Source organism: Leptonotus elevatus, chromosome 1 (genome assembly GCF_054856555.1).
Source record: "Leptonotus elevatus isolate MCC_2025b chromosome 1, RoL_Lele_1.0, whole genome shotgun sequence".
Classification (NCBI taxonomy): Eukaryota; Metazoa; Chordata; class Actinopteri; order Syngnathiformes; family Syngnathidae; genus Leptonotus; species Leptonotus elevatus.
Genome location: NC_141239.1, coordinates 10,634,983 through 10,660,788, shown reverse-complemented (window position 1 = coordinate 10,660,788; position 25,806 = coordinate 10,634,983). Strand labels below are relative to the sequence as shown.

Sequence of the window (25,806 nt, the reverse complement as noted above, 5' to 3'; positions counted from 1 at the left end):
TGTATGATGTATCAAAAAAAGATTGAGAATCCCTGTACCATCCCGTTTGTGTCATTGAAAAGTTTTGGAAATAATTAATTGATTCCTTCTGTTGAATTCCTGAATTTGCTCACTTTCAAATAAACAGTCTTTTCTTAAAATTTATTATTGTTGTTGTTATTATTATTTGTCAAAAATGCACACCTCTGCATGAGAATTCTGTCTGGGAGATAGCAGTTGTTGTCTAAAAAATATATATATATATAATTTTTTTTGGCAAAGTCAGGAACTGGAATACAGCTAGAAGTTGATTTCCCTGTAATGAGCTAGCCATCAATTTTGTCTCTATTTGGGCTTCTCAATACATGCCAACGGTGTCCATGTCCCGGCAAGGAGCTCATTGTCATGCCCATATATGGTTCCTGCCTGTTTTATAACAGAGTCTGTTTGATCACCATGAGAGCACCTTACTCCTCTACTTTTGGAATTGAGCTCAATTTCACTCAACTGGATGTATTTAAATAGCATTTACAAGAATAACAAAGAAAACAGACACCACAACTGCCCTTTATTTGGGCTTGAGCACCCGCCCCCCAAGGCACTCACCACAAACAAAAATAATGACAACAGTTTGTAACTGCTATCATTCATCTTAAAAATTCATGACGCACAGTGTCCAAAAGACTCAACCCTCGAACCTGATGCAATGAACTTGCTTGTTTTCCCCGTTTCTTTTCAAACCCCACAATAGCAGCAGGAAGACCTCAACGGACCACCTGCATCTGGTCCACATTTGGGGTCAACGGTCTCGAGGCCAGTTAGCTGAGCAAGACCACTCTGGGTAAGAAGTATGCCGTAAAAGCAATATTGTTTCGCCCTGTAAGCAGTACCCCTACCCCCCCCCCCCCCCCCCCCCCCTCCCACTCCCACGCGGCGAAACCGCATCGGTCTTTTGTGTCCAGCGCTCAACACGCAGACCCGCTAGGCTCCCCTTTCCAAGACAACCTCTCATGCGGCCTCTCTGATCTCGGCACGTCTCGTTGACTTTCCTCAGGGTTCTTTTTTTCTCTGTGAGCTCGGGCCCCCCCCCCCCCCCCCTTTTTGGGACGCCTCTTATAGATTCCCTCTCGCCGTGAGGCAAAGCTGGAAGGGAACACACTGAAAAATTAAAGCCGATTTCGCCTTCATACAAACCCTTCCGGTGCTTTCTTTGTGATGACTTCTTTGCACTTATGGAAACCAGATGCGGCGGCAAACGAAGAGTTGTGGGGAGAAATAGAAGAAGAAGAAAAAACGCGCACCAGGTTGTAGGATACCTCATGATCAGAGTGAGGACGAAAAGGGCTCAGACATGAAATGAGTCCACTATGTTGACTAGTTGCCATTGGGAGGGGGGGTTTCCTTGTGGGTCAGGATGAGGACAGTCAGCCTTGGAGCACAACCAGGAAGAGGAGAGCCTGAATCAGCATGTCATGTCAGAGGTGGTTTTCCTGCCGGGCTTGGGGGGAAAAACCAGGCCAACATGAGGCAGACTGTTTTGGGGAAAGAAAAAGTCCAATGTTGATTGCTCAACTTCCTTGCACCTGCGTTGTTGTTTTTTTGCCTCCCTCCGCGAGACGGCGCCCACTACGCCACACCCGACACAAAAACCTCCTTTCTGCTTTTCACTCTTTTAAGATTCATCTCGGCGCGGTCGGCGGTGAGTGAACGTGCACTGCGGAGTGCATCTTCGATGGTAAACCATAGTCATAAATCATCCATATGAGCCACACAAAATACTCGCCGTGACATTTTTAATTCTTGCGCACGACTGCTTGAAAATCAGTTGTAGTACAAGAGCTTTTGTGGCTAAGATCACCCGCCACTGCGGGGACCTCATTTCAACGCCAGCTCCGTTTCTCAACTGCTACCATTGTTGTCATTAAAGGGACTGCAACATGAAAAATCAACGTTTTGGAGCTTTTAGCCGTGTTAAAATGCTAATTCCTCACCCAAAACATGACCAGTGCAATGAAATGACAATTGGCTGTCTTAATATCCATTTGATGACACTGCTTCAAGTACAAGTAAGGACACACTATAAAGAATGGGTGGTGTAGTGGGCAGTGCGCTCACCCCGTAAACAGTCGGGTGCGGGTTCGAGACCTACTGTGGTGATTTTTTTCCCCCCCCTCCTCCATCTTTCCTCTAACCCAGAGGTGGGCATCGAGGGCCGGAGTCCTGCAGGTTTTGCATGTTGCCCTTCTCCAACACAGCTGCTCTGCATAAGCCTGATAACGATCCTGTTGATTGGAATCAGCTTGTGTTAGAAGTGAGACACCTCCAAAACCTGCAGGACTCCGGCCCTCGAGAACCGAGATTGCCCACCTCTGCTAACCTCTCTGCTCCCCTCCTCTTCCACGATTTCTTGCGGCAAGGACACGTTTTGTCTCAAATATTTATTTAAGAATTGATGGCTTGCGTGACCAATCGGTTGTGCGATTCGATTCAGAATCGATTTTTGATTAAGAGCGATTTTTGAATAAAAATTATTTTATTGACAATGATTTTTGATTCAATTTGTCGATGTTCAAGGAATCGTAATGATCTACTCCAGTCTGACTCGCTAATGCTAATTAGCGCGCTACTTGCGACACTTTTATCACTCAAAACAATGGCTCCACGCTGGAAAAAAAAACAACTTTTATTGGAATAACTTGATTGTGACTTTTTCCTTCTATTTTGTAACGTGGCTACAACTTAACAGTGCATCAGACCGCGTGGAACCACACTGCCCATAAGTGGCCAAATCGGGTACAACATGAACAGCGCTCCCAATAAAGGCACACACAAACAAAGGGAAGATAAAAGTATAAAATAATTGAAATAAAATCGATTTTGGAACATTTAAAATGGATTCTGAATCGTACTAAACGTGAATCGCGATTCTTATGACAATCGATTTTTTGCCACACCCCTAATAGATACACATGAGTATTGAGCAGACTTTCCTTATTAACACAAATACAATCAAAGAATGGAATAAATGTGATGATTTGATTGAATGCATTATGTCAATTTTGATCTGATTTAAACTTTACTCTAATAAAAAAAAAAAAAACATAAAGGGCAATGATAGCAAAGCCCGTGATCGTGTTTGCGGTCATGGCGCACGTAGCAGGATGTGGCAGACCCTAAACAGATGCAAATGAAATCCATGTGTAGCCTACGAGGCAACTCGCCAGTATCCTTTCTAAACTACCTCACCCGACCGACGTCCTCGTTGACAGGCAGAGTTCAACAGTCATTCTCATTTTAATGGGGAAGTGACCCAGGCTTCTCTCTGTGAGCTCCGTGCTGCCATTTCCACGTTTGGCCTTTATATGAGGCACAATGGACCAGAGCAGAACCTCCTCCAATGGGAAATTTCCACTCATTAGTCGGGCAGGCCAAATACATTAAACTGAAACAGGAATTGTCCTGCAAGGAGGAAAAACTCTTAAAAAGAGTTATTCATGAGGTTTTGCGACATGACAGGGGGGGGGGGGGGCACCTTTTGACTTTCCAGATGGGCAGAGTATGATCTCGCAACATTTTTTTGTTTTGTTTTATCTCTGTCGGAAAAGCGACTCGTTTTTCGAGAGAGATAAAAAAAACTCTCCAGTAACACAATCGGAAAATAAAAAGAAACTATGCAAAGAGTTGTGCTGATTCTTGTCTTCACTTTGCAGAATCAGCAAAAAAACAGAAAACACACTTGAGAGCCGCTGCTACTTTTCTCGCTTGTGCATCAAGACACAATTGTATACGAGCAATACTTGTTGGCCACTTTGACCTAATTAATGACATCCGCATCAGCACGTTGCCAGGTCCCGCCGTGCGCGTCACCCTTTTTGTGATGCAGTTGCAAATCCAGATGTAGCTCATGGAATTCTGCACTGTTTCTGGTCTCCAAATGTGACTTAACCCCCCCCCCCCCCCAACACCCCCCCCCCCCCCCTCCTCCATCCTGCAAACAGCCTCGTGACTTGCCCCCCCCCCCCCCCCCACTCGCCCCCAGCCCTGACTCTTCAAAACACTGCAGCAAAGTAGAGACAACTGGGCGCCCTCTTTTCTTTTCTTTTTCTTTTTTTTTAAAGAGTGCTGCGGGCGGGGAATTAAGAAAATAACTGATGATTGTTTCTGCATTAAAGTCGTATTGCTGTCATAACACATGACAGATTTGCTTACACACCACACTGTCGTTCCCATTTATGGCGACGCCTATGTGGACGTTTTTTTTGGTCATTTTGAAGTCGGGTGACGCAGTTTGAACTTTTATTGGTTCATGATGGAAGGCAATAATAATCACCGTGTAACCGGTTGAATGCACATACAGTACAAATGCTGAGTACTGTATTAATTACTTCATAAAGAAGGAAAAAAAAAACTCCACTGATTTGATCCTATAGAAACAGTGGGACGCACATCCGCACGCATGCGCGCGCGCGCACACACGCGAGCATCCAACCGAGATATGTTTTCCTGCTGTGCAACGGGTCGATCGTTGTTATTCCTGTTTCTACTTAGGATTTGGCCGCATTCCCCATTTTCCAACCCAAGTTCCTGGGCCTGACATTTTCCGAGGGCCGCTAGCGGAGAGTGGAGTGGCTGGGGAGCAAGAAAACTGGAGGTCCAGGAGGACAGCCGAAGACCACAAAAAGGGCAAAAAAGTAAAAACGATTGAGTTTTCGAGGAGTGTGTAACAGTAATAAACCAAGATTTCAATCTCCCGCTCCAGATCTCAAATGATGAAACAAAAATATAATTCCATGATGGAAATGATCACTCACCCTTTAAAATTCTGCTACTGGTCTATAAATCACCGAATGGTTTGGGTCCCGAATACATGAAAGAAATGCTGATTGAATACAAACGCAGTAGGGCTCTGATGTCTGCAGACTCGCGCCAGTGGAGCCCAAAGTTCAAAGCAAACACGGTGAAGCTGCATTTAGCTGCTATGCTGCATACAAATGGTGAAAAGTCAGTCCCGAGTGTGAATGCTTTTAAATCCGGGTTAAAAACTTCGCTTTTCTCACATACCTTTCATTGAGGACCTACTTAAATGTTTTAGATGTTTTTAACTCATTCACTGCCATTGACAGTTATAGACGTCACAATTTTTTTTTTAAACTATTTCTATTAGTTTAACATTTTTTTCCACTTTTGTTAACAGGAGTATGAAAACCTAGATTTTTTTTATTGGACATTTAGAACAGATATACAATTTGTGATTAATCGTGAGTTAACTCGTAAAGTCACGCAATAAATTACGATTTTAATCGCCCGACGCTCCTAATTTTTTATTGTAATTAATCACATGACTTCAATAGTTAACTCACGATTATTCATACATTTGATATCTGTTCTAAATGTACAATAAAAAAAATCTAAGTTTTCATACTCTTGTTAACAAAAGTTGAAAACGTGTTAAACTAATAGAAATAGTTCAAATGAATTTTTGACGTCAATAGCCGTCAATGGCAGAGAATGAGTTAATAAAGCCTTGCCTATATGCTCCATGTGACTGTACTGCAGAGGCGATTCTAAGATCAGAGGTTTGGGGGCGCTATGTGTTCTAGGCATTAATATAAACACTTGTTTCCCTCGCACCACTCTGAAATGTGATGACCTTCAACATTTCTTATATGGGCCGGATGTGGGGGTGGGTGGGGTGGGGGTTGGGGGCTCACCTAACTCCTACCTGTATTGTGGTTGTTTAAATATTACTTTTAAACTGTATGTTTTATATATGTATAACTTCCTAGCTTGTTAAAAATAACAGTTATAAAAAATAAAAAAAATCATATATATAAAATCGTAAAAATTATGGGGGTGCTAAGGTTTTTGAAGTACCCCCCAAAAATGGTCTAAATTAGTTGATGCTGTATACTTTTTTTTTTTTTTAAAGAGCTCAGTATTGTTAATTCGGTAATGTCATCATCATTGCTCTTTTTTTTTTTTTTGCTGATGCTGTATACCAATGATGGGACTTCAGGGCCAGTAAGGCCCTATAAGAAGGACTGACCTACATTTACAACCTGAATTCCAAGATTTCTTCTATAGCACATTAATTTTGTTCCCAACAGTCTTCATTTCATAGCGTTTATTTTGGCCGCACTCCTAGATGTGGTTGTTGAATTTTGTTTTTGTTGACTCAGATGTCAATGTGTCATTGAATTTATAGTGCCGGCAGCATGGTTTCTTAAATTTGACATGATATTGGTATTATCATGTGGATGAACTCTTGTTGAATGATGGAGAAACACACCTCGATCCAAGTAGCAGTACATTCAACGGCCATAGTGAAACTCACACCACATCAATACGTTCAAAATGTTTTTATTTTGTAGGAAATGTCCAACATGTAAAGAGAACAGACACAATCTCATTATGAAAACAAGATCATTCTCATTATTATCATCATCACTAGTATCATCATCATTGCTGTGAGATTTCTCTTAAAGCCCGACCAGTAAAAGTTAGCACCATGCTGTCAAATGGTAAACAAGTACAATGAAAAATGGAAGCCATTTTTTCAGATTGCGGATTTATTTTCCTTTGAAGATAAAATAAAAACAATCAAGTTTCATGAACAAATAATAACCCGCGTCCCCACTTCACTATCCCCCCCACATATAAAATTAAGGCCACTTTCAAAACGGTATGTCACTGTCCAGCAGGACTTTTTAATGACAATGTACAAAAACACATTCATTACACAGACAACAACAATAATAGTAATAGTCATAATAATAATGACAACATCAGCATTTATATAAAAAGGGGAAACACACAGTTTATTGCTCATGCTGATGGTTTCTTTCCCTTTTATGGTTCACACTGGCTCGGTTCTGTTTTACTGGAAGGTTAAAAAACACAATCACTTTGTGGTTGAAAGAAAATGTGTGCGCAAAGGGAACCGTGCGTGCGTGTTTTACAGTATATTGCCGGTGCGGGTTTTTTTTTCAAAACACAATTTGCTTAGGCGAGGAACATGCGCCGTGAAAAAGGCGGCAAACGCTGACCGATGGCGTCAACCTGACAACAAAACATTGAAAAAGGCTAAAAGAAGCAAACAGCCGTGAGCTGGCGTCAGTCCCCACCAGGACAGAGAACCAAATGGAAGGTCCGAGTGGTCGAGTGACAGAGCAAAAAAGGACCTTGCAGTGGTTTCAAAAGTGAAGCGTGCTGCTCTTTCCTCATGTTTGATCTCATTTTGTTGAACATCACCTTCCATTTGTTTCTCCTTATTCCTCCTCTCCTCTCCTCTCCCAACTACACCTTGTCCAGTAAGGACCGTTGGCAGTAGAGGAGTCGGCGAGGGGTGCCGTAGCGACGGATAAACACTAACGCTGCCAGCGTTGCGATCACGCACACCAACAGGATTAATGGGATGACCACAGCCGCCGCCCCCCCGCCGCTTCCCGACCTTCCCTCCTCGTCCACCTCGATAATGATCACCTCCGTATCCTCCACTTCCTCTTCCCGATCCACCTTTGTCTCGGTTTCTCTCTCCCGCTCTCGCTCCCGCTCCCGCTCCTTGTCCGTCTCCCTGTCTCTGCTTCTGTCCTTGTCGTCGTCGTTGTGGTCCCTCTCCTTGTCTTTGTCGTGGCCGCCTCTTCCGCCGTCCGTCTTGGGGTCTTCGTTGGGACAGCTCATCCAATCGCGCAGAGCCGATTTGGGGTAGCCGGGCTCGACGCGCATCACCTGGTTGTTGAACTTCCAGTACTTGTTGGCTTTATAAAAGTAGGTGTACGCTGAGGAGGAGGAGAAGAAAGGTGTACATGCTTTCAAGTTTGTTTGTTTTTTTGCAATAGTATTGGCGATTAAGTTCATGCTTAGAGCTTTTAAACTGTTATTTCATTTGATTTGTGGGTTTTTTCTGTCAAGTGTTGTTCAACTTTTGAGGTTCCGTTGTTTGCTGACATGAGAGGTCAACCCTCAAAAAATTCTTTACAATATTATGTTCAATGTAGCCCAATGCTTCTCAATAAATCTTTTGTTGGCGGCCATTTTGCCACTTTGTGTCAACTAAAATTGGTAAGCAGGTGACAACCAATCATGGCCCAGTTTGCAAATGTCACATGAACAAACTCAGAAAACAGGTGAGCTGTGATTGGTTGTGACCGGGGCCCTGAGAAACATTAAATTTTCAACGTTCATTGTCATTTTCAGTCGACAGCAAGTGGCAAAATGGCCGCCCACTGAGATGGATATAAGTGGGTGGATTTTACTGCTTAAAGGAAAAGTCAACCTTTCTTGACAATAATATGTGACCTCACTAGTCTAAACATGACATTCTGATTAATATGACATTTGTAGAACATGAGTTATGAAGCGAAATCCATCTGAGGGGGCGGCCATTTTGTCACTTGATGTCGACTAAAGATGACATCACAGTTGCTCAGGGTTCATTCGGGCAATGACCAATCGCAGCTCACCTGTTTTCTGAAGCTGAGCTGTGATTGGTTGATAACTGAGACCTGAGCAACTGTGATGTCATCTTCAGTCGACAGCAAGTGGCAAAATGGCCGCCTTCTGATATTGATAAAAATAGGCTGGATTTTGCTGCTTAACTCATATTCCACTAATGCAATATTAACCAGAATGCGTATTCAGACTAGTGGGGCTGCATAGAACATATTGTTAAGAAACATTTTTGGGGGATTGACTTCCTGTTTAATAAAAATAATGTGTATAGACTAGTGGGGGCCGCATACAATATTGTATTGTCAAAAAAAGTGTTTGAGTTGACTTCCTCTTTACGGTAATTTCCACTCGCAAAAACAAATACCTTGATCTTTGCTCATGAAGGCTGCCTTGATATTATCAGGCACTCCTTGCCAGACATTAATAGGCCTTGGATAACCAGCGTCAACACTCCGCGATGCTTCGTTAAAACGGTAATACCTACACAAATGAAAGGGAAGGGATGTGAGTTCATACGCCAACTGATCTGAGATGGTACCAGAAATGCTGCAGGTCTTAATGTCCAATTGCGATTCAGGTCCTCTTATGGACAGACAAAAATGAAGACTCACTTGTCTCCTCTGAAGAAGAACGTCTGTCCAGTGGGGGTGTAATAAAGTGCGGCGTCGATCCGATCTTTCGGGAGGCCACTCCCCATTTCCTTTAGCTTCTTGGGATAACCAGTATCGAGAATAGATTCACTAAACACCCAGTGTCTGTCACCTGATCACAGACAGGAGATACAAATACTGACAGTTAATATTATTTAGTAAATATTCTTTAATGAATTTTTTTCCCTCAACATTTTTTTTCAAATACTAAAGCAAAATTGTACCTTTAAAGAAAGCAAACGTTCCATCCTCCCTTTCAAAAGCAGCGTCCATGAGCGTAGGCAGGCCTCTCCAGAAGTGACCAATAGGCATGGGGTATCCATCCATCACATGGTTGTTACGCACTCGCCAGAACCACTTATCCTGAGTGGTGGAAAAGAAAAACTCATTTCCCAACGGACCCAAATCGCCATAAAAAAATTGCCCTAAGAAGATCTTGTATCTGCTTTACCTTAAACACGAACATTTCTCCTCTGAGGATGGCGATGGTGTCAAAGTGTCCCTCGCAAATGTTTGGGCCAAAACGAGGTTTTTCCGGTGTGTAGCTGGGAGTTGTGTCTGTTGGCATTCGAGGGGTCACAAACGGGGGCTGAGGGCCTCCTGATCCAGAGCCTGAAATGAAAAATTGTGGGAAAAATCACATTAAGTCATAGTTTTGTACTAGCTAAACAACAGGTGACATTAAAAGCTATATAATAGACTTGAAGTCCAAACATGACATTCTGATTAATATTACATTTGTAGAACATGAGTTATGCAGCAAAATCCAGCCATTTTTTATCCATCTCAGGAGGCGGCCATTTTGCTTCTTGCTGTAGATTGAAAATGACATCACAGTTGCTCAGGCAACGACCAATCACAGCTCACCTGTTTTATGAAGATGAGCTGTTTGTCACCTGAGACCTGAGCAACTGTGATGTCATTTTCAATCTACAACAAGAAGCAAAATGGCCGCCTTCTAATATCGATAAAAACTGTTGAATTTTGCTGCTTAATTCATATTCCACTAATGCAATATTAACCAGAATACCGTATTTAGACTAGCAAAGCTGCATAGAACATATTGTTGTCAAGAATTCTTTTTTTTTGGGGGGTGGGGGGTGGTTGCGTCCATTACCCACCGTAAAGTTGTTGTATGCCTCTGAGGTCATCTTCAGGTAGTTGGAAGTTCTCAGTGTCCATCCATTGGTAAAAGGGGGCCATAATGGCTGAGGGGTCATTGGAATGCTCCAAACCCAGAGCGTGACCCAACTCGTGCACGGCAACCAAGAATATATCGTTTCCTGTTGTAACAAAACATGACGTACCGTCACTAAATAGGAATAAGAGGGGGACATTTCCTTTATGCTGTTTTCCCACTATACTGTTTATCGCAATAGATGAGTTCCAGAACTCTTTAAAAAAAAAAGTTTTACCACCTCCTCATGCCTTAAACACATTTTTACCTATTACATTCAAACTTAAAACAAACAACCAACAACATGACAACCAAAACGCTAATTTCAAAATAAAAGCTTCCCAAATAATACATTGACACCAATGTAATGGCTTTTATTTTGAAGTTGGCATGCGTGGTACCGTAACGGCTAGCTTGACTTGTCTTTTCTCAGATAGCCTACATGAGACATTTCGGCTTGCCTTGTCACAATTTTTATTGCCATTTCATAGTTGCTACCAACGTCAACACAACAATCATATTTAATCGCTAAATTAGGAGGCTGCGAAACCGCACGTTAGTTACGCCGTCGTTGTATGATGCCGTTAGCGGCGGCGGCTAGTATAAAGATTGACGTCTTTCCATGCGCACGAGACATGAGGTGCATTCAAATGCAGTCGGACATTTCACATTCAAGATAGAAAAAAAATATTGTACCATACAGCGTTCCCTCGTTTTGTTTGGGTTAGGTTCCAAAAAATACCCGCAATAAATGTAATCCGCGAAGTAGTTATAGCTTTATGTTTTTTATTTATTATAAATGTTTTAAGGTTCTAAAACCCCTCACCACATAGTTTATACACTTTTCTCACATTTTGTCACATTTCTGTCGTTTAAACTTTCTTACATTTTATGAAATAGGTACATTACTGTAAAAAAAATGCATGCAAAATTGCACCCAAAAAAACTCCGCGAAACAGTGAGGCCACGAAAAGTGAACTCCGTTATAGCGAGGGAACACTGTACATTTATAATCGATTTATTTATTAATAACTGTAATGATTAGCTGTTACCCACCATCTAACTTACCTGGAAACAGTCAAATGCCTGCACTTTTTTTTTACCCACTTAAAGCGCTGCCTACTAGTAAACAATATAATGTTACTAGTAAACTACTGCACTGCACTAGTAACACTGCTAGGCTGAACTAGTAGGCATATGTCAATTATGAATACTTCCTGTATGTCAGTACTAGTAGTTTTGCCTCACTAGTAACTGGTGATGAGAAATGTCATACAGTAGTCGGAGGCAATAGTGGTGAAACAATTAATTGTATTCAAATTGCTAAGTCGTAGAATGATATTTTATGCATTTGATGGATGCACCAGACATGGACTTCATGCTGGATATCAAGATGATCAAAAACATGAGGATGATTTTGAGGTGACTAACGTGCACGTAAATACGTGACCTGTCTGTAAATCAAATACGGTGCATCATGTGCAAACATTTGCCGGTCATGTGAAGACTGACTCAATACAATCCAGAAATAAACACTTCCCCAACTCTAAGAATGAACTCCCTCATACCAACACGAGACGGGACATGCTGGCACTTGTACGACGCACATGCCAGCAAAACAGTGCAAATTTCCCAGCACTTAAACTCTCCTCGTGTCAGCTTGTGAATGACAGGATTGAGATAAACAACACCCTGCGTTTGTCAAAATGTGTCACCCCTCCCTTCGTGGCGCCTTACCTTGCAGATCCCGGTTTCCAATCGTCCAAGGCTCGGCTGCATCAAAGTGGGTGTCACCCCCGATGCCGTTAGCAGGGAAGTATGCATGCGCCAGGAAGCCGCCCTCGCCATCGAAAGGGCTGCTGTCGCCGTGGAAACCCTCAGCGAAGAATAGCATGATGTCGGCAAACTCCTCCACCTTGTCGCGGATGTAATGGTAGGGGATCTCCTGGAATTGCAGCGGGGTGACGCGCTCCCACACCTTGAAGGCCCTCCTGATGGCCTCGTGGGTCTCGTACTCGCCCACCTTTGGTGTGTAGTTCTGTATCCTGAGGACAGTCAAATCATTTATTTTAAAAGTGGGAAAATGAAATTGTGGGAATTGAAATTTTGTATAACGGGAAATTATTTTATCATTATATATAATATATATATATATATTTATTATATATATATATATATATATATATATATATATATATATATATATATATATATATATATATATATATATATGCCACAAATTTTTTGTTTCTGATCGTGTAACGACCACAAGAGGGCTGTTGCAAAAACCAATATCTTGAAATAAGGCCGGATATCGGGTACTTGCCCATCCCGAATATATATAATTATAAATAATTTATTTAATATATTATATAGTGTATTATTTTAATCTGACATACTGTTTGACTTAATATCTTAATTTAGTGTACCGGTATTTGTCAAATTGAACATTTAAAAGACTGCAAGGCAGCTCAATTCATTACTCACTGGCCTTTATTTCAGTGTAACCCTAACCTAAACATATAGATGGTATTCGGATGACGTCATGTGCCACACATCGTGTGCTGTTCACGAGCACACGGAATGTTGAACGTCGAATGTGAACCAACAAAGGAATATCCGTAGAAAATTGCAAGGATAAATCGAAAAGATTTTCAACCGACAAAGTCTACCAAAGTGTGTTCTGATCATTATGATTAATGTAAGTGTAAAATGCATTTTACCGTAATGCGATCGTAATATATGTGCCCTGCTAGCTGTGGTTAAAAATAGATCGGAGTGGTCAAAAGTTTGGATTTTGAGATTTCTCCCTCCTTAAGGTCTCTATTTACTTTCCCAGCAGCCCAAAAGTTTAAATAGTAGTCAAAGTGTATACAAATAAGAAGTGATGAGTCAACAACAATATTGTTGTAGTAAACATGCTAGTGCTAGTAGCTAGCGCGGTCGCAAAACTGGCTTGTTTTCAAAATAACCGGAGATTTTTCGCCTCCAATCCACAAATGATAAATGTACAGAGCAAAAAGTACAGAAGACGCAAGAATGTCCGTGTGTCAGGACACCGGCAAATGTTTGTAATCCAATCGATTTCATTAATCAAACCTTTCAACGTGTACCACTGCAAGGAGTGTTAATCTAAACCTTTCGCATACATCTCCTTTACACAAGTAACGTTAGAGGAAGCTGGGGATGACATTTATCAATAACAAAGCAGAATATATACATACAATATGGTGTAAGCAGAATGGGAACGAATACCATCAATAAGTCCAAAACAGAAAAAGCTTGTCTGTCTCTATATGTGCCGTGTAAGTGGCTGGCAACCAGTTCAGGAAGTCTGCAGCAGTGCCCCATGACACTGAACAGGATAAGTGATATTAAAAAAAAAAAAGATATTAATTTAACACTTACGAAAATGTGATTTGGTTCTTTGTCCACTTCAGGCTCTGGATGGCATAACGTTTTCTCCTCAGGTTGGTTTTCAACTCAGCACCAAACTTGTCCGGAACACCACAACGAGGTCGCTGCATTGCGCTGTCAGACACCACATTCGATCACAAGTGAGCTCATTGTGTATTTATCGTAAAATGGAACGGAACTTTGTCAAGACTAAAACAAAATCGGGCTTCTCACTCGATGGTGTTGGTGTCAAAAGAGCCGGTGACCGTGAGGCCGTAGAACCTCTGCATGGCAGCGATGGCCGAAGAGACGGAGTGAGGGGAACGCTGGGCATGGGTCCGCATGTCGCCTGGCGGAAGGTAACCATATTGTTGCAACCAAGACTGCAAAATATAAAAAATAAAAATAAAAATGATGACAAAAGTCCAAACAGACAGACAGAAAAACTCCTTGACAACACTGACACAGCACTTCTTGAACTTTTTGAACCTGGACCAAGATAATAGAACAGAATGTGTTTGGATGTTCCGAATCACGCGAGCCTCATGTTGAAGTATTAAGAGCAGCTGTTGTAAAAATAACTCATTCCACATTGATGCAGAAAATAATGTGTTTTGGTGTCTCGTGCCAATGACAACAGCAGCCTCTCTGGCGTCTTTCCATTCAGTGACTAACTCCAAAATCCATTCGACCATCAACAGTCAGCCAGTGCAGAGGACTATAACTTACTGAAAGCAAAAACAGGTCCAAAGCGCTGATTCAACAACAAACGCAGATCAAGTTTCAACAATACCCACGCAAGCCAGGAACCGCCTGAGGAAATTCCCTCTTTTGAGTAAAACGTTTACGTGACTTTTTCACGAGTTTCACGCTAGCTATTCTTTTGATTTGGTCTCAGTGCTGCAATACTCCTCAGGTTCTTGAGAATTCTCAGGCTGAACTTGACCTTACTTTCCCCTGGAAAAACCATTTCACCGCGGCGCTGGCTTGACACCTGGACGCACGCCAGCGGCTTTGCTCGGCACGGATCCCAAGCAGCTTCTTTCCCTCTGTGACCCGAAGTCGAAAAAAATATATAACACTGAGGCTGTTGTGAACGCAAAAGTAAACCCACTTTTGTATTCTCTTGTAAAAAGTCACTCAGTGAGAATAATAATGTGTATTAGATTATTGGAGGTCACATGACATGACCTTATAAGGTTACAGTAAAATTATAACCAAGTCGGCCACAACATAAGGTGCACCCACGAAAGCCATGAGACTCAATAATACTTTGAATGAACTTCTTGATGGTTTTAAATTGTATTCAATGAATAGAAAACATTTTAAAATGTAAAATAAACAGTCCTTCTTTAAAATTTATTTATCTATAAAAATCTTGCAATTGAGGTAGGCACTATGACAGTAGAGCATTCTGTGATTTAAGCATGATTCCCTAGCAGGGTTATGATCATTTCTGAATTAAATTACAATTAGTTTTTATTTTATTTTGGTTTTTATTTTATTTTATTATCTTATTTCATTTTCAGAGCGTGTTTGTTAGTTTTTATTAGTTTAAAATGATTCCTTGTAGTTCTGTTTTATTACTTTAAGTGTCCGTTTTAGTTTTAAAAAACTTTTTAAGACAACCATCCACAAATCAAACAATGATACTATACAACAGTCCACCGACTTTGAACACAAGCTTCGGAGCGACATTATCTGGTGGCACCTTTTTATTGGCTGCCGCTAGATTATGCTAATTTTAGGCAACACACGGTTAAAGGCCCCCAAATCCCAGATGAATGTTCGACTTTCCAGCTAACAGCCATGCTGCAATAACAAAATATACACATTTAATATCAACACCAAAGGATAATGTATTGATGAAAATTGACATTTTCTTTATTGTAGTTTTGTAAACGCAGAACATAGTTTTAATTAGTCTTTGTTTTTTTTAAAAAGCATTTTCACTTTTATTTCATTAAAGAAAAGGCTTTTTACATTTTTTTGTTTTATTTAGTCAGTTTCCGTTAACTAAAATAACTTTGTCCTAATTTTTAACATATTAAAACATGAAGCAAGTTGGATGAAAAAAATGAAGAAATGTGTAAAAAAGTAGAATGGAACCTCATTTAAACAAATAATTAATTATAGTCCATGTTGGGTATAAATCACAATTGCACCTGTGCTCATTAGGGTCACGGGTGAGTTGGAACTGCTGACTTGGGGTGAGAAGCTGGGTAGACAGCCAATTACAGGGCACAAACAAACCAGAACTATTGATGAAGCTTCATGAAACACGCTTGATTTATTTTTTAATACTTTATTTCGAACATTTAAAATGACGATCAAAAGAGCATAATTTGAGAGTTGCGTCAAATATGTGTTTAAAGATGCAGTCGAAATTTAATCAATTAGCCTTTATCTTTAAACCAAGAGCACCTTCTACAGGAGCACCCAAAAATGTATCACAGGTGCTTCATGAAGCTTCACTTTCCCATCACTACCAGAAGCCATTCACACCAATATTCACACCTTGGACATGGAATCTTCATTGAATCTTATTTGAAATGTGAAAACCCGGACAAAAACCTACGTGAGCACAATGCGAACCTGTAAGGCCAGAGCAAGAACTGAACCAGCGCTCAGAAACGGGAGGCACACGTGTTAGCGACGAGGCCACCGCAGCAAAGCGGGCGAGGGAGTGTCCCAGGGTGAGACTCGGGCCTCGGGCAAACCTCAGCAGATGGCCACAGTGGCGCTCCAGCGTCAGTCAATAATTAAACCGGGAACTCTGCATCCAGTGTTGCGTCCAAACCTCAAAGTGTCTGTCTTTGCCTCATCACTCCACCCCTTCTCCTCTCTGCCCTCCATGGAAAACCCGAGGCTTCAGACCACACCCAGAGCCCATCAATCATTGCTGTAAAGCCCATCTGCTGCTGATACTAAAGTAAATACAATGACGGGACGACATGCTTGTTGAAGGGCTTCTCATCTGAAAACATACGGTGTGCTGACGTCCTTAAATATCTGCTCAAGCCTTGTAGGTTTACAGTACGCTAGTATGAAGAGAACTGATTCTGATCCAACTTGACCGAGTTTGGCATGAAGAAGGTTTAATTTCTCACTCTTGGTCTGTGTCGGGGAGACATGGACGTTGGAGTGTTTATACTACTTTACCTTGAATGAGCCCTTTCTGGTCGTGACTCAGTCAGTGGGCAGCATTGGACACACATAAAGACACACCGTTTCATAGAAACGCATTGCGCACGAGCGGGAAAAGAAGAGGATTGTGTAACGTCTTAATATAATTGGGAATGGAATTCATTAATTGATTCTTAACTCATTCACCGCCATTGACGGCTATAGACGTAAAAAAATTATCTGAACTATTTCTATTTAACATTTTTTCCACTTTTGTTAACAAGAGCATGAAAACCTAGAATTTTTTAATTGTACATTTGGAATAGATATACAATTTGTGTTTAATCGTGAGTTAACTACTGAAGTCATGCGATTCAATTAAGATTAAAAATTGTAATCACCCGACGCCCCTCATTTTTAATAATCTTTTCTTTTTATAAATTGCGTCAGGCGATTACATTTTTAATTGTAATTAATTGCAAAACTTAAATTGTTAACTCACGATTAATCACAAATTTTATATCTGTTCTAAATGTACGATATATTTTTCTAGGTTTTGTCTTGCTAACTAATAGAAATAGTTCAAATTAATTTTTGACGTCTATAGTCGTCAATGGCAGTGAATGAGTTAAAAAATCTGTTGATCACGTGGTATTGATTGGTGATAAATTGTATGTTGAAGAAATTAGGTGAAATTGAGTTAAGTAGGTGCTAAAGAATCAAGAGTCTCAACTGATTTGCAGTAGAAACGGGGACCAAGTTTCATTATTTTACTCAAAAGCATTCAATGTTAAACTCAAATCCTTTGTAAATATAGACGCAACACTTTGTTTGCTAACATTTTAGTATTTTCATCTGTCAGACGCAGTACCGTATGAGAGTTGTGTGAACTGTGAAGATAAGCTAGCTAGGTTAGCTTGACAGTTTAGCTCACCAATAGATGGTCAAATATCAACTAAACATCATCTCAGTAAGTGAGAGATTAGACACTACTCTTGAAACTACAGTATGCCATTAAAAAAGCGATCACGATTTAAGCTAGGGATGTATTGAAAAGGGCAATATCGTGATATCGCGATATTAAAACTGCCACAATATATTGTCGTCGTCATATTAAAAGCAGCACATCCGTAAAAAAAAATCGCGTTGATTTCCATTTGTGCAGTTTTAGCACCCTCTGATGGCTACTTTTTTTTAGTGCAGTTTAATTTTTACAATTAATGTTTTGGCCCTTCTACGCTAATGTTCAGATGAAGGGGAACATAATATGCTTGCGAACCGAGTCAATTTGTGGAGGAACTCAACGTGTGCTTGCATTAGTAAGTGCCTCAATATATATATATATATATATATATATATAAAAATTTTTTTTAATAAATAATATTTATAACAGTTTTATATTTTTCGTTGCTGTAATGTACAAAAGTACAATATTGTGTGTGTGTGGTTTTTTGTATGAGCTCTTTTTTTCTTACAATATTGTGACCTTTTTTTGTATCGCCACCCTCCCCACAATATTGTGATAATATTGTATTGTGATGTTTAGAGATCAGAAAATCCCTAATTTAAGCATAGAAATGTATATATTAGACTCCTCTGAGTTGCTTTGTGAGCGTCTGCCATATTTGGTGTGGCAGAGCTCCTGTAAACTCATACACATCAACTTAACAAAGCTTCATTCGTAAAGCGCCAAACTAGAAAGTGCACAAAAGTTAATGCCCTTCATTCACCCATTAACACACACTATGGTAAACTGATCACAAATTACACATTTCAATATTTACAGTATCATCATAGTAACAGTTAAGACACATTAGTATCCGTAAGCACTCATGCAAACGTTAGTAGAAAATAACATGCATTCTTGTTTTTAAAAAAGAAAAAAGAAAAAGGAAAAATAAAGAGCCCCCCCCCCCCCACAAAAAAAGATACTTGGAGAAGAAGAATGTGAAAATAGAAATATGACATAGTGGCAGCTTTTATTTGTTTTTTCCAGAAATGTCGCAGTAGAGCCTTGATTTATTTGTCTGTCCCTCTCAGTTTGTGAGGGACATGACATACACCACCCTTCAAAAGGTTTGGGGTTAACCAGACTGTTTTGTTTTTCATGAAAACACTACATTGTATATACAGTATATAGTCCATACATAAATCACTGCAAACAGAAAAGCTCCAATGACCATCATAAGGGCCGTCCTTTGTTTTGGAAGTTTAACTGTTTTCTTATTTTTCATGTTTAGCCTCTTTTTACAGTTGTGTGACAATTTAGAGTGATGCAAAATTAGATGTATGAGGCTCACATCAACTTCCCATTTGACCTTTGTCACTACTTTTTTAACTGTGTACTTGTTCTTGAAGTGTTCAACAGTGATTAACTTATTTCATTCAATAAACGACAAAAGCGCCTCTGTGACTGAAGCTCTCCTTTCCCACATTTGAGGGCATCACACAGTAAGTATGTATGCTGTAAAATGATCATGATAAAATGCTAGTTTTTGCTATGTAGTGAGGAATTATTCGATGGATAAGTAATGACGCTTGAGAAAAAAATTGGCTATGTAGTGGGGACATGGTAGATGAAGTACAGTTTGGTGGAGGAATACTTTAGTTTCGGATTTTGTTATGGGAAAACTGGATTCCTAAAAGGAATCAGAAGTCGTCGTGTTTGACCTCATAGGTTCCACTGTACAAAGTAAAAGACTGTTTCAGGTCCAGTTTGACTGATATTTGAGACTTTGTCACATGCTTACTCGTTTTTTTTCTTTCTCAATTTACTCAAAAGACTGCTGTTGTGTGACACGGTGTGCTTGTTTGAGCTCTCGGGCTCCTAACATTCTTCCATCCATCCATGTAAGGGCCTCCTCCGCATGTGACATGACAAAGTCTTATTCACTTTTGAACGATGCTATTTTTACTTATGAGGTTGCAGGAAGTGAAAACAGTCAGCATTTACGCAGACGATGACTGTCAACACTAATAACGCTTTTGAAGTAGAATATGTGAAATTGCCGCTTGGAAAAGTTTTTACGTAACTGTCGACAGATTTATTTTATTTTACCTTCACTTCAAACATACAATTTAGGAAGCGGTTTTAAATTTACAGTCACAACCACCCACATGGAAGACTTAATAGTAATGGTTAAGAAAAAAAAGGGGAACATGTTCATTTTGCATAGGAAGGGAGTTAGCATGAAGGATAGCGTGTCAGTACTGAAAGAGAGTCAGTTATTCCATCCGGGCCGAGCCAATGGAAAAAAACTGTGATCAACAGTGATGGTAGTCGTCCAGATGTACTGTATGATCCTCACACTGCGAACCCTTAGATGTCATGAACGGATTGCACTACATTATTACTCCCATCGGTTGTCACGCTTCGTTATAGGCTGCCTGCAATAATCCCTCAAGTGACGTCAACAAACCTCTGCCTTAGCCAAGGACAATAAGGTCACGCAAAAAAAAAAAAAAAAAGAGTGGTAGTCACTGCAAATGTAATTTTCATGGCAACAATTCCTTTTGTTGAGGTTACCACTTTGGATATTACCTCATGTCCTGTAAGAACATCAATCGCTCCTCAGGGATTCTGCCCTCAGGCCACCCACCCTCTATGACCGGGGTGTGTCTTTGTCTATAACAAAACCCAACGGGAAAAAAACCCAACGTCCTTCCTTCCTGTCTTTCTTCTTTGTCAGTACAAGAAAAAATAAACTGCATGTCCCATACGTAATGCGTATATACATCTTAGCGTGTATAAAGCAGACTACTGAAAACCCTGAAGTCAACCACGCAGTTTGACAGTGGTTAACTTTGCTTTACACAAAAGCAAAAAAGAGACTCACTTTCATATTAGGCCTTTGTCTTGAGGTTTAAGACATACGTGAAACTTGAACTCGACAACTTCATGTGCCTGGAATTAATAAAGGTTTATGATGGCCGCAGTTTGATCCTGGAACAGATTCTAGTTCTATGAGTTCCTGTTTAGCACATCTGCCTCACATTTCTGAGGTTCTGGGTTCAAATCCCAGTTTTGGCTTTTCTGTGTGCAGTGGGGATGTTTTCTCCGCGTGGTCCAGCTTGTTATGTCCTTTGAAGACTTCACATTGTAGGTGTTAATATGATTATTGTCTATATGTGCCCTGCAATTGTCTGGTGACCAATCTTGGGTGTACCGCCACTGACACCCAAAATCAGCTGGGAAAGGCCCCAGCTCACCCCTGACCCTAATGACGAAAAGTAATCTAGAAATCGGATGGATGGATTACTTACTATGGGAAAATTGTAAAGTAAAAAAATAAATAAAAATACTACAAATGAGGTGCCAACAAGCGGATTGGGTTAGACCTCTAAGATTCAACTGTATACAATATAACCAGTGAAAAACTAAAAATCACTTTCAAAAATAATATGACATGAGATACCAAATTTAGTTATCTTAAAGGGGAAGTCAAACTTAAGTATTTCTTGACAAGAATATAATATATGTGACCTTACTAATCTAAACATGACATTCTGATTAATATTACATTTGCAATTTGTTGTCATTTTATATATTAAAGGAGTAACTTATTGAATTATTTCTTCAGCGGTTTTTATTGTTCTTATTTTGTCTTGTTTTTATCATTTAGGGTCCCATGCTTTGATGTGCGTCTTGATGTATGCTGCTTATTCACTTATCTGTTAATGGACTGATTGTAGATGGTTGTACTGGGAAGCTACAAATGAATTGCCCCTTGTGAGATAAATAAAGTTGTCTGAATCTGAAATCCTACTATTTTATCCATCTCAGGGGGCGGCCATTTTGCCACTTGCTCGCGAGTGAAAATGACATCAGAGTGGCTCAGGTCTCAGGTAACAACCAATTATAGCTCAGCTTCAGAAAACAGGTGAGCTGTGATTGGTCGTTGCCTGAGCCCTGAGCAACTGTGATGTCATCTTCAGTCGACAGCAAGTGGCAAAATGGCTGCCTTTTGATAGTGATAAAAACGGCTGGATTTTGCTGCTTAACTCATATTCCACTAACGTAATATTAACCAAAATACCGTATTTAGACTAGTGGGGCTTATAGAACATATTGTCAATATTTTTTGGGGGAGGGGTGGGTGGGTTGACTTCCCCCTTTAATGGTAGCCACAAATGATCTATACGGTAAAGAAAGTATTACGTCATATTATCTTAGTATGTATGAATGGATACAATGACATCTTTTGTCAAAAATGGCATCATTCACATGGCCACAAAGCCTTCTTTTGTGGTCCGCAACAGCCCCCTCGCCGGATATCCCCCCATTTCGCATCCATGAAATGATCTCATATTGCAGTCATTCCTTTGAAAATGTTTTATGTGTATAGGAACAGATCTGCGCTTGTATCAGTGCCATGCAAGCTTGTTAACACACCAAGGTGTTTTAATGGCTGAGCAAGAACCAAATGCCCACACTTCCTGCCTCAGGGTCAATTAGTCAAACGTAAGGAAATGACTTCATCGTGTATCCGGTGTCCGCGAGTGTTTATCACACTTACACAAACCTGCTGACCACTCGCAAAGTTAACACATAACATCCTCACGACATAAGTGCAACTAAGCAGTGTAACACAGGGCACTGGTATTACTTAAATATATCCACAATTTCATTTAGGTAACTCGATTCAAAGGAAGAAGGGTATATTCAATTTAAGAGGCCATACAAAAGCGGCAATGAACTGTGCTGAACCTTTTATTGCAAAATGACTGGCCTTGACCAAAAATATGCAAGAATAGCTTTAACCTTCCAATTTGCTTGCATGAGCATCTGCAGCAAATTGAATCAGTTTAATTGCACATTTTCCAGACTTTTGCTGTTCATGTCTACAAAATGAAACAGGTCAGTCAAAATGTCAGTTCATATTACGTTGTTTGACTGCACACAGCATACATCTTGTTCCACGAGTTGTTCACTTGTTTCATCTCATTTCATTGTAACTAATATAGCTTTTGCCAAAAGTTGAATGTTGCTCAGTGTTTGAAACAAACGTGTTCATGCTGTTAAAAGAGCTACAGTACCAATATAGTGTTGCTTTCTTACGGTTTGCTTGTTGGCAGGATTACGCAAAAACTGCACAACATGAAATGCTGGGAAGGAACAACAATGAGATCATGCGAGTGAAGACCACTGTCACTTATTATGAATTTCAACAATGGATGTTAATTTGAAATGTAACACTCAGATTTAGAGCAATATGACTTGAGAGGCACTATGCACGTCAAATTATATTTTTTTCCTGAGTCCACATATTACATTTGGGTGCAAATCAAAAGTATGAATAGAGAATATTTTTGCCATTTGAGGGAAGGGTTCATTAATTTTTTATTATCATTGCATTTATTACAATTAATTAAAATGACCCCATGTAATGTAATGAAAATGACAGAGACCATATTTTATTTTACTATCTCTTGTTACTACTTCAAAAGAAACTTAAGTGTACAGGCTACTGTCATCTGACTATGAGAAGTTTTATGAGCGTCTTGGTGGTCTTAATTGCACATATTGCAAACATATGCGAACTCCAAACAGTTAAATGGTGTCTGGTTTCAAACCTGGATTTCAAATTTGGTGGCGGGCCAGCACCCGTGTTTACATTTGAATCATACATCGTCCCTTTCGTTTGGCACTTGAATGTAGGTCAGCAGAGCTAATGTAAAATTCTTCCACTAGCACAGCTGGAATAATATTGAGAAAGGAATTTGGCACCAATGGTTGATCAAACCAATCAAGCGGGCCGATCGATTTCATGCTGTAATGACTTAAAAAAGACAGAAAAAGCTGGAAAGCTGCTGCGTCTTATCAATGAGCTGTGTTTTCCCCACAGCTGACTCTTTCTCTGAGGCTGAAGAACGTCTCCCAGTCTGCTGTGCGCTAACTTAAGACAGATGTCAACAATTACATTTCCCCATCCCCCTACATATTAACCGACCCACAGCTCTCAAAACCCCCTCCCATAGCCACAAAAATGGTCTCTGATTCTGCTCCGACCACAATACAAACTCACATTTCTCCCCATTTGCCTTCTCATGCTTCCTTGCTTTTGCAGTCTCAGCACTTCTCAGCGTTTTCATGAGCGCTATCATCGTTATGGGCTGCTTCCGCTCACCCCGGTCAAAACCCTTCCCATCTTGCCCTGTGCCAACAACAAGTGACTTTTGTTGACATTGTCGTTCTTTACTCGTGCCGTATTAACATGGACCACAGAACTATATGATAAACTCTCATACATTGAAACAACTTACTGTCTCTAAAGCCACAGTCATTGTCATCATTTTTCATTCTCATTGGGGTGACTTTGGGTGAAAGCTAAAAGGGTCAAGCAGTCAAACTTTTTGCAATTCGACCAGCATTGCAGTGTGTACTGCTTGGAATAGTTATGACCTTTTTAACTTTTTTTTTTTACACACTGTAACGTAATGATGCCATGAAGATTCCGGCCATTACAAAGGATTCCATCTTTGATTCCTGTGCTGCTCACAGTCTCAGAGTGATTGTGGAACCTCCAAAATCGATTGCTCTTAAGTCATACTTTTTGAAATTTTGCTGAAATTTTCAGGAAAAATATGCCTTTAATTTTGTTTTTAACAAAACGTCATAAATGATGCCACACCTCAGTATATCTTATGAGAATGCAATTCAGAGACCATGGGCAAGCTTTTCTCTTCTTTAAAAAAAGAAAAGAAAAAATAAGCTTTAATTCAACACTTGTACAAAAAAGAAGAACCAGCCTCAATAAGGGCCCAGGGGTGTAAAAATTAGAGTAACTGGACTTCAGCATCTTCATACACATCATCACTTTTAGATGTTTTGTTGTTCTTAACTTCGGTTTACACGTTACGACACAAATTAAATTTGATCATTAATATGATTTCATTTCAAAAGAGATTAACTTATTTTTACACGTGTTGACAGCTGAATGTTACTGAAAATGCCTGCACAGTTTGACCTTGGAGCTGATCATTATTTCTAGTTCCACTATTTCCAATGGGAGGAACTGTTTTGAGGACAATAGGAAGATCAGAGTGCACAATTGGGGATCAATGTGATTATCATAATGCTGTCATGTGCAAAACGTCTTTAGTACACATACCAGTAAATGCGATGATTTTATTTGGAACTTTCTATTGTAAATCCTTTTTTTTAACCTTCTCACCTCAGTCGAAACTCACCTCAGGGTTGATTTTTTTGTCGGTGCCCGCCTGTGTGCTGGCTTCCAACAGCACCGCCAGCAGCAGCAGTCGGACCAGCAGTTTCAGCCTCCGCGGTGCCATCTCGTTACTTTCGTTTCAAACAATTACAAAGATGTCGTTTTGTCTTTCAATTTGACGCAGTCTTCGCGTTGTCAAAACATTCTTCCAAAACAAACTCAGTAACAAAAAACAAAAAGAAAGCTCGAAGGCTACCAGCGCCTGCTACTTCTGCAATTACTTAAAAGTTAGTTAGCAACGACACATTCTTCTCGTGTTTTTTGTTGAAGTTTAGGGAGACAAGAGGAGGGAAAGGTCCGTAATTTTGGTCGAAATGCTGAACTTGTGTCCTGTCTTTTAGCCGCATCCCCCTTTCCTGTCTTCTCCATGTAGACGTGGTGGTAGTTTGCAACGCCCCCCCACATTCTGTTTAGAAAATGCCCGCCCTCAAGGAAGAAAAAACGAACACGCGTAGGAAGTGACCAAATAATGACGAATTATAGGAGCAAGTTTATTTTATAATTGGCATTATTTTGCACTGGAAGCATGAACTGAAACAATACAGACGGTCGTTTGAGATAGACTACGTATGAAATATAAATCTGTTAGATATGTTTTAGTTTTGTTCATCTCATGTCATTTCAAATCTTCGTTATGCATCGTTCATGATCATGCCACTTTGAATTCGCCTGATTATTAGATTAGATTACAGATAGAGATGCACTTTGCAGTTGATTTAAAGGGAATTGCGCCATCTAACGCTTGCAGTGTGCTAAAATCCACTCACAACTAGTACTGTAAAATACATCAGCTTTACCA

General features: G+C 40.2%; 1 protein-coding gene across 1 annotated transcript; it reads right to left on the bottom strand.

Annotated features, from left to right (window-relative positions):
- Positions 1 to 6,323: 6,323 nt before the first annotated feature.
- Positions 6,324 to 25,391, bottom strand: mmp14b (matrix metallopeptidase 14b (membrane-inserted)). The gene is made up of 10 exons (XM_086076900.1): positions 24,970 to 25,391; positions 13,888 to 14,036; positions 13,666 to 13,788; positions 11,995 to 12,302; positions 10,202 to 10,363; positions 9,532 to 9,692; positions 9,305 to 9,443; positions 9,042 to 9,192; positions 8,795 to 8,910; positions 6,324 to 7,757 (listed from the first exon to the last, which is right to left on the bottom strand). The coding sequence occupies exons 1-10, from the start codon at positions 25,069 to 25,071 to the stop codon at positions 7,276 to 7,278; spliced, it is 1,893 nt and encodes a 630-aa protein (XP_085933026.1). The 5' UTR covers positions 25,072 to 25,391; the 3' UTR covers positions 6,324 to 7,275.
- Positions 25,392 to 25,806: the final 415 nt, after the last annotated feature.